Source organism: Octopus sinensis, unplaced genomic scaffold, assembly GCF_006345805.1.
Source record: "Octopus sinensis unplaced genomic scaffold, ASM634580v1 Contig15224, whole genome shotgun sequence".
Lineage (NCBI taxonomy): Eukaryota > Metazoa > Mollusca > Cephalopoda > Octopoda > Octopodidae > Octopus > Octopus sinensis.
The window spans coordinates 48625-59754 of NW_021833612.1; the positions used below are offsets into that span (position 1 = coordinate 48625).

General features: G+C 36.8%; 1 protein-coding gene across 1 annotated transcript in view; it reads right to left on the reverse strand.

The window, feature by feature from the left end:
• LOC115230297 overlaps positions 1 to 10526 on the reverse strand; it is a 54456-nt gene extending 43930 nt beyond the window's left edge. Inside the window, exon 1 of the mRNA XM_029800500.2 lies at positions 8871 to 10526. Within this exon, the coding sequence (XP_029656360.2) occupies positions 8871 to 10155 (1285 nt within the window). The 5' untranslated portion in view covers positions 10156 to 10526. The remainder of the gene's footprint in view (positions 1 to 8870) is intronic.
• Positions 10527 to 11130: the final 604 nt, after the last annotated feature.

An 11130-nucleotide genomic window follows, 5' to 3' on the forward strand; every position in this document is an offset into this window, starting at 1 on the left:
GCTCAATGCAACCCCAAAGAACTAGTTCACCAGTCAGCCCCATTAGACTGTGGCCAGCATTATGGAATAGGAACTTTACTTGCATATTCAAAATGTTTCCCGTAAATAAATTTAAAAGATAGTAGCATTGCTTGACAACCGATGCTGGTGTGTTTATGTCCCCGTAACTTAGCGGTTCGGCAAAAGAGACCGATAGAATAAGTACTGGGCTTACAAAAAGGATAAGTCTCGGGGTCGAGTTGCTCGATTAAAGGTGGTGCTCCAGCATGGCCGCAGTCAAATGACTGAAACAAGTAAAAGAGTAAAAGAGTAATATAGGCACAATGAGATACCTTTATCTACAGGCTGAAACAACTGTAAGATCCATTTTATATGTATTATTTTTATGGTATTATCTTACTTATTGATATATATTGTTTTATTCTGTTTTATTATGTTGGATTTGGATGTTCCTATTTAAGTAGTTAATAAAATAATATGAATTGGTAATATCTGTAAGTTGATGATTGAAATGAATCTGTTCCTCCATTTCTTATTTATATATATAATATATATATATATATATATATTATATAATATATATATATATATATATATAATATATAATATATATATATATATATATATATCTATATATATATATATATATAATATATATATATTAATATATATAATATATATGGAGGCACAATGGCCCAGTGGTTAGGGCAATGGACTTGCAGACGTAGGAGTCGCGGTTCAATTCAATCCCAGACCAGGCGTCGCGAATGTTTATTGAGCGAAAACATCTAAAGCTTCATGAGGCTCTGGCAGTGGGTGGTGGCGAACCCTGCTGTATTCTTTCGCCACAACTTTCTCTCACTCTTTCTTCTGTTGGCCTGCTCGCTTAGCCAGCAGGGTGGCATCATTTGAAGGCTAAAACAATGCAAAGCGCATTGTGAACAGCGATGTGTAGCAATATCTGATAGCCTCGTCGGTCATGTGATCACGTGATATATATATGTACTTTGTACTAGACAAAAGGCCTGAAGTTTTGGTGGAGGGGTTAGTTGATTGCATTGACACTGACCTTCCTCACTAGCACATCACTACTACCAGCACTAACCATTTCTTTACTACCCACAAGGGGCTAAACACAGAGAGGACAAACAAGGACAGACATCGACCCCAGTGCGTCACTGGTACTTAATTTATCACCCCCGAAAGGATGAAAGGCAAAGTCGACCTCGTCGGAATTTGAACTCAGAACGTAAAGGGTAACGAAATACCTATTTCTTTACTGCCCACAAGGGGACACACACAGAGGGGACAAACAAGGACAGACAAACGGATTAAGTCGATTATATCGACCTCAGTGCGTAACTGGTACATAATTTATCGCCCCCGAAATGATGAAAGGCAAAGTTGACCTCGGCAGAATTTGAACTCAGAATGTAACGGCAGACGAAATACCACTAAGCATTTCTCCCGGCTTGCTAACGATTCTACCAGCCATACCACTCTGCCACTACCACCAGCACTACTATCCACAACCACCACCCAACAATATATTGATTCCTTTAAAACCATCGTTTGCTTTAAAACCTGCATCGTCTTTTTTTACTGTTTCTTTCCATTATTGTTCTTGTTATTGTTGTTTTCTTTTTGTTGTGGTCCTCATTTATTATTTTTTTTCTTGTAATTAATTTTATAGTTTGTTGTTGTCATTGATACTGTTGTTGTTTCTGATGTTGCTGTTGTTGTTTTCAGTTCGTTATTGAAGAAGCGTAACGAAGATTTATAACAAATATCAGCAAAAGAAAAAGCCCACCCCCACAAAAAATAAAAATCACATGCTTTGGTTTGGCTTGGCTTGGTTTGCTATGCAAAGATTAAGTAGGTCACATGACTACCACTGCTATTAATACAGGTCATGTGACCATGGCTATTAAGATGGATTGACGCCATAATGACGCAATGGCTATTGTACTACAATATAAATTTTCCCCCTGATTGATTTCAATGCTCACTGATAGATGCATAATCAATGTATGTAGGCATACACACATACACACACATTCTTCTATTCTTTTACTTGTTTCAGTCATTTGACTGTGGCCATGCTGGATGAAGGGTGTTGGTCGAAGAAATCGACCCCAGGACTTATTCTTTGTAAGCCTAGTACTTATTCTATTGGTCTCTTTTGCTAAATTGCTAAGTTACAAGAACGTAAACACATCAGCTTGGTGGGAGGATAGACACAAACACAAAAGACATGCACTCATTAATATGTATATATACATATGTATATATGTATATATACATATATATTTATGTATATGTATATATTTATGTATATGTATATATTTATGTATATGTATATATACATATATATTTCTTTATTGCCCATAGAGGGGACAAACAAGGACAGACAAATGGATTAAGTTGATTACATCGACCCCAGTGCGAAACTGGTACTTTATTTATCGACCCCCGAAAGGATGAAAGGCAAAGTCGACCTCGACGGAATTTGAACTCAGAACATAACGACAGACGAAATACTGCTAAGCATTCCGCCCGGCATGCTAATGTTTCTGCCAGCTCACAGAAACATCAGGCTTCTTTCAGTTTCCGCCTACCAAATCCACACACAAGGCTTCGGTCAGCCCAAAGCTACAATAGAAGACACTTGACCAAGGTACCATACAGTGGGACTGAACCTAGAACCATGTATTTAGGAAGCAAGTTTCTTACTACACAGTCATGCGGTATGTATGAAGTAGGGGGAGAATTCACAATAAAACAAAAGACGAAGACAGGTGTTGTACACAACAAACAGATGTATTAGTATAATGCTTGGGAAGTGAATAAGTCTTTAACATTTCGAGCCTATGCTCTTCTACAGAAAGGAACACAGAAAGAAACAAACAGAGAAAATAAAGAATGTGTAGTGGCTAGTGATCTATCATGGTGAAAAATGTATATATGTATGTATGTATGATGTATGTATGTATGTTTGTATGTATGTATGTATGTATGTATGTATGTATGTATGTATGTATGTATGTATGTATGTATGTATGTATGTATGTATGAATGTATGTATGTATGTATGTATGTATGTATGTATGTATTATGTATGTATGTATGAATGTATGTAGTATGTATGAATGTATGATGTATGTATGTATGTGTGTATGTATGTATGTATGTATGTATGTATGTATTGTATGTATTATGAATGTATGTAGTATGTAGTATGTGTGTATGTATTATGTATGTATTGTGTATGTATTATGTATGTATGTATGTATGATGTATGTATGTATTTATGTATGTATGTATGTATGTATGTATGTATGTATGTATGAATGTATGTATGTATGTATGTATGTATGTATGTATGAATGTATGTATGTATGTATGTATGTATTTATGTATGTATGTATGAATGTATGAATGTATGTATGTATGTATGAATGTATGTATGAATGTATGTATGTATGTATGTATGTATGAATGTATGTATGAATGTATGTATGTATGTATGTATGTGTGTATGTATGTATGTATGTGTGTATGTATGTATGTATGTATGTATGTACGTATGTATGCATGTACGTATGTATGTATGTATGAATGTATGTATGTATGTATGTATGTATGTATGTATGAATGTATGTATGAATGTATGTATGTATGTATGTATGTATGTATGTATGTATGTATGTATGAATGTATGTATGTATGTATGTATGTATGTATGTATGTATGAATGTATGTATGTATGTATGAATGTATGTATGTATGTATGAATGTATGTATGAATGTATGTATGTATGTATGTATGTATGTATGTATGAATGTATGTATGAATGTATGAATGTATGTATGTATGTATGAATGTATGTATGTATGAATGTATGTATGTATGTATGAATGTATGTATGTATGTATGAATGTATGTATGAATGTATGTATGTATGTATGTATGTATGTATGTATGTATGAATGTATGTATGTATGTATGAATGTATGTATGTATGTATGAATGTATGTATGTATGTATGTATGTATGTATGTATGAATGTAGTATGTATGTATGAATGTATGTATGTATGGTATGTATGTATGAATGTATGTATGTATGTAGGTATGTATGTATGTATTATGAATGTATGTATGTATGCATGTATGTATGTATGTATATGTATGTATGTATGTATGTATGTATGTATGTATGTAGTATGAATGTATGTATGTTGTATGTATGTGTGTATGTATGTATGTATGTATGAATGTATGTATGTATGTATGTATGTATGTATGTATGTATGAATGTATGTATGTATGCATGTATGTATGTATGTATGTATGTATGAATGTATGTTCATACAATTATCATCTATGTTGTCTATCTAAATATCAGTATTTTGGTTAATTTTGGCACAAGGCCAGCAATTTCGGGGAGTGGGGTAAGTCCAGAACATCGACCCCAGTGTTCAACTGATACTTATTTTATCGACCCCGTAAGGGTGAGAAGGAAAGTCAGTACATATAAAGGTGCCGGCATGGCTGTGTGGTAAGAAGCTTGATTCCCAACCACAAGGTTCCAGTTTCAGTCCCACTCTGTCATACCTTAGGCAAGTGACTTCTAATATAGCTTTGGGCTGACAAAAAGCCTAGTGAGTGGATTTAGTAGATGGAAACTGAAAAAAGCCTGTCATATATACATACATATATATATATATAATACAAAATAAGAAAATGGAGAAATACACCTTAATCAATAATCAACTATCAGATAATATCCATTCACATAATTTATTAACCAACTACATATGAACATCAAGGTCAAACATAATAGTGCAGAACAAAACAGTGCACATCATTGAGTAATATGATACAATAAGTACAATATGTATAAATAAATATAAATAAATATAAGTATAAATATAGACTATATCTTACAGCTGTTTCAGCCATGTAGATATGAGTATCTCATTATGCTCATATTAGCCAGGTGTGATAAGTTAATATGTGGTTATAAATGAGACACTTACCAAAATATATCCCAAGGCCTCTTCAGAGACTATAAAGTACAATGCACTCACAACCCCTATCTCAATTTGTATATATATATATATATATATATATATATATATATATATAATACCTGTACATCATCTCCAAACCTTCCAATATATATATATATATACATGTGTGTGTGTCTGGGTTCAGTCCCACTGCATGGCACCTTGGGCAAGTGTCTTCCACTATAACCTTGGGCTGACCAAAGTATTGTGAGTGGATTTGGTAGGTGGAAAGTGAAAGAATCCCATCATATATAAATATGTACATATGTGTGTGTTTGTCTGCCACTCCTGCCTGGAAGCTGGTGTTGATGTGCTTACACCCCAATAACTTAGCACTTTAGCAAAAAGAAAGGTGGATAAAATAATTATCCTGTATAATAAAAATGAATTCTTCAATGACATGCTCCAGCATGGTCGCAGCCTAATGACTGAAAAAAAAAAATGAAAGCTAAATCAAGCAATTTGTATTTGAAACAGGACAATAGTACCCAAGTCCTTTTATACAACTAGGATCTGGTATCCTACAACCTGTTAGGTCCAATAAAGAATCATTTCGGCAATAAAGATTTGTTAAGACAGATGAGTTGAAAATAGTTGTGAAAACCTGAAGCATTAGTGTACATGTGAGTTTTTTTCTTCTAAAGGCATTTCCAGAGGTGGGTTCAGTGATGGGTCAAATGCATCTCTTGTGATGGAAACTATGTTGTGTTGTATCTTTGTATAGAGTTACCCTAACCAACAAGAGACACTCTACCAACATATGAAATTTGAACAACCCATGTTAGTTAATGAAAAAGCTACACCCACTTTATATGTTTCTCTGTATAACCCTCATGTCTACGCATGTAGGAAAGTCTAGTGTACATGTGAGTTTTTTTCTTCTAAAGGCATTTCCAGAGGTGGGTTCAGTGATGGGTCAAATGCATCTCTTGTGATGGAAACTATGTTGTGTTGTATCTTTGTATAGAGTTACCCTAACCAACAAGAGACACTCTACCAACATATGAAATTTGAACAACCTATGTTAGTTAATGAAAAAGCTACACCCACTTTATATGTTTCTCTGCATAACCCTCATGTATACACATGTAGGAAAGTCCACATGTCTTTGTCCATAAATGTGCATACACATGTCAGTGTACGTTTGTGTGTGTGTGTATGCATGTGTGTGTGTGTGTGTAAAAATTGGGTTAATTCATAAAGTAAATTTTGTTGTGTCTGGGGAGAGTCATTCTCTTTCAGTGCCTTATTATTTAACACACTCACAGGTTAAGTTTCCCCTCATTTGTTTATTTATTTTTCCTCAAGTGGATGGAACTACAACAACAACAACGATTCCAGCTGGGTAAGAATCAATACAAATGCCCAAACAATATCGACGGGATTGTCATGTCAGAATGTAAACTACTAGAGGACTTTGGCACCAGGACACCGAAAAACAATACCTCCATTGCCAACAACAATTACACTTCTGGAATATATGGTGCAGTACAGCTAGATACAGATGAAATGCATGCTTTAGAGTTACCATGTATAAAAAGGTCAGAAAAAAGCTTACTAACTTCCTATAACTGGATCCTTGAATTTTACATTTATATATCGTTATACACACACACACCATGTTATGTATATATTAATTATATAATATATATATATATATATAATATATATATATATATATATATATATATATATATATATATATACAGTCGCCATGATAGATCGCTAGCCACTACACAATCTTTTTTTCTCCTTGTTTCTTTCTGTGTTCCTTCTGTGGAAGAGCGTAGGCTCGAAATGTAAAAGACTTTTTCAATTCCCGAGCGTTAAACTAATGCATCTGTTTGTTGTCTACACCACCTGTCTCGTCTTTTTTTGTGAATTCTCCCCCTATATATATATATATATATATATATATATATATATATATATATATATATAATATATATATATATATAATATATATATATATATATATACATATATATAACGGGAAGCTTTATGAAAATAGACAAAAGACGAAGGCAGGTTTACGGAAATAAACAAAAGACGAAGGCAGGTGGAATACAAACAAACAATTGTATTAGTATGGCACTCAGGAAATATAAATGAAACAAGTCTTATATATATCATAAGTAGTTCATATATTTGAACAAGAAGTACACTCTAAAACATTAGAGCAGTAATTTATTTAGAAGGTTAATTGTTATGGTTGGTCAGAGAGTGATCATTGGTTTCGCCTTTGCTGTATAGGCAACACATCAGACTCGAATGGTGCAGAACCAATGGTCACTCTCTGACCAGCCATAACAATCAACCTTCTAAACATATATATATTTAAACACATATGAGATGGCCATAATAGGACATCTGACTCACTAGAAAGAGCAGTTAAACTCCAAACCACTAATAGTTGTAATTCTGATATGGTAAACGTTTTTATTTCTCTTTCCATTTCAGAATTACAACTATTAGTGTTTGGAGTTTAACTGCTCTTTCTAGTGAGTCAGATGTCCTATTATGACTATCTCTTATGTGTTTAAATGTATATTATATAGTCTATTGACTATTTTTTCCTTTTCGCTAGACCACTGGTAGCGGAGAATTTTTCTAGAATGTTTTTTGCTACCCTAAAGTTTATTAATATATTTATATATATATATATATATATATATATATATATATAATATATATATATAATATATATATATATATATATAATATATATATATAATATATATATATATATATATATATATAATATATATATATATAATATATATATATATATATATAATATATATACATATATATGAGGGGGTACCCAAAAGTGACTGGAATGTTCTCTGTGAGACAAGCCTTTGTAGTTAAGGCTTCACTGACAGAAGCCACTTGATGCGACCCTCAGATATCAGTATGCTAACTGGCATCGTCAAGGGAAGTCAGACTGTCACATGGTGTGTCTTTGTTTTGCAGTGTTTCTCCCCTGCTTGTCGATTTTAGCAATGGTTGAAACAAAGGAACAGCATGTTTCCATGAAATTCTGTTTTCAGCTGGAGAAAACAGTGGCTGTAACAATTGCCATGTTTCAGACAGCTTACAGGGATGCTGCCATAAGAAAAACACAAGTTTACGAGTGGTTTTTCATGCTTTAGGAATGGTCACTTGTTGCTTGAAAACTAACCTCGTTCAGGGCGACTGTCGACCGCCTGGACAAATGAAAACATCATGAAATTTCATGAACTGATCTTGGAGGACCACCAGCTGAATAATTGACAAACTTGTTGATATGACTGGTATGTCCTGGAGCTCCTGCCAACGAATTTTGAACAAGGGATTATGCAAATGAAAAGAGTTGCAGAAAAACTCGTGCCTTGCTTGCTCACAGAAGATCAAAAGTAGTCATGACTGAATACTTATCAGGAAATGGAAGAACAGTTAGAAGTTGATCTGGAACTTTTTTCCAAGGCCATCACTGATGACAAAAGCTGGTGTTACGGAATTTGCAGATGTGGAAGAGGTGAAGAAAAAAAAAACAACAGAAGTGTTAGAAGGCATAACTACGCAAGAGTTCCGGCACTGCTTCAAACAGGGCAAATCGCATCTGGAATAATGCATTGCTTCAAATGGAGAATATTTTGAAGAGGATAAACGTGTAAATATCTCAAACTAACTGGATAAAATAATATTGCAAAATTCCAGTTTCTTTTGGGTACCCCCTCATATATATAATTGGCAAAATATGAAAAAAGTTTTTAAAAAACATTAAATGAACAAGAAAAACATTCTACTTACCGGTTTCTGTTGGATAATCATAATCATAATCCATCTCGGGCATCTGTTTGAAATCCTCATCCCAAAGACCTTTGGTGCCTGGCTTCAATGAGTTAGCACCAAGGCCATTATCTTGTTGGAAACGACCCTTATCGTTCATACCTCTATAATCATTGGCCAAATCAGACAGAAGTGAATAATCCGGGCGGGGATAATCCATGATCATTTTATTTGTCATCTCATCTTGCAGTTCTCTATTTCCGACTAAATTCTCGTCAGGGTTATTAAATTTCATTCTAACTCCTCTTTCACGTTCATTCTCTCTTTGGCTTTCGCTTTCGCTTCCGATCTGCTCTGATAGCAGCTTCTGCAGGTTGAGTAAATACTGTGGTAGTAGTTGGTTCCGTTCAGTACCATCAAAATCTACGAGATTCTCAGCCACTGACCGTTTTAAAGATCGGTCATCTCTGTCAGTGTTTCCATCATCATCATCACCATTTTCAGTATTGTAGTTGTTATTGTTATTCTGGTCCTCACCGGCGACTATGATGTTGCTGTCCAGTCTAGATGAATCAGGTGGAACATAAGTGAGAGGGGTAAGATCCAAGGGAGCGTTAGCATCATCATCAATGTCAGCATTGATAAGGTTCTCGTTGCTTTGGTCTTCCAATTTGGGATCAGCAGACGCAGATATTTCGTTTATGAGTCTCAGAGCTTCTCTATCGACCACAGAATCATCATCATCAACAGCCTCATTGCCATTGTCTGCAACAATGCTGTCACCATCCAGGGAGCCAGCATCATTAAAGACTTGTTCGAAGACTTTGTTCCGGTCTGCAGCTGGAATGCTGTCGATCAACTCGCCGTTTGGCATCAGCCCATATCTTTCCGCGAGGGCTTCTTCCCGTGAGAGGGGTGGCTCACTAGATCGACGGCTTGGCACCGCTGGTTGGTCAAAGTACTTGTGAATGCGTACGATTTCGTCACGCTTGCTCGACTTGAGGAAATTAGGGTGCTGCTGCGGCTGCTGCACGGGTGGAATGGGTACAGAATCATAGACATCGCTATTGTAATCCAAACTTCCATCAATGCTATTGCCACCATCATCATCATCACCATCACCACCAACATCTTGTTCCTGCCTCTCCTCCTCTTCATGGTCATCATCATCGCTATCTCCATCACCATCATCACCATCACTGATACTCTCACCACCACCACCACCACCACCCCCGCCAAAATCATCACCAATGATAGCAGCAGCAGAAAGGCCACTATCACTGATAATATAATTCCTTCCAGCCATCACGTCTCGATGCTCGGCGTCGTCTAAATCTTTGCCATCATTCAGCAGGGACCATCGCGATAACAGCAACGGCGATATCGTTTCGTCAGCACCACCAACACTGCCACTGGCGCCATGACCACCACCACTGCAATCTAGTGGCAGAGCAGCATCAAGTGTCGTGGCGGCTGATGCGACCAACAAGTTTTGTACAATGCATTGAGTATAAGCATCCTGCCAAGTATAACCTTCGATCAGCAACTTCAAAATCTTGCTCTCCAGTAACCCGATGCGCTGCGGGTCCGTCAGGTCGTAGTTGGGTACTTGCAGGGGTAGGCCTTTCTCTGAGCATATGCCGAACAGGTTATCTGGAATGAAAGAGAGAGAGAAAAGAGTGTTAGGTTAGTGAGGATGTGGGTTGTCGGGAGGAGGGATTAATATGATATGGATGGATGGACATACAGACAGACAGGTGGATGGATGGATGCATAGACAGACAGACAGGTATACAGGTAGATGGATGGATGGACGGACGGACAGATAGGCGGACGGACAGATGGACAGATGAACGGACGGATGAACGGACGGACGGACGGACGGACGGACAGATGGACGGACAGACGGACGGACGGACGGACAGACGAACGGACGGACGGACGGACGGACAGATGGACAGACAGACAGGTATACAGGTAGATGGATGGATGGACGGATGGACAGATGGATGGATGGACAGATGGACAGATGAACGGACGGACAAACGGACGGACGGACGGATGGACGGACAGATGGACGGACAGACGGACGGACGAACGGACGAACAGACGGACGAACGGACGGACGGACGGACGAACGGACGAACAGACGGACGAACGGACGGACGGACGGACGGACAGATGGACAGACAGACGGATGGACGGACAGACGGACAGATGGACAGAAGGACAGATGATCGGATGGACAGATGAACGGACGGATGGATGAGCAGACGGAGGG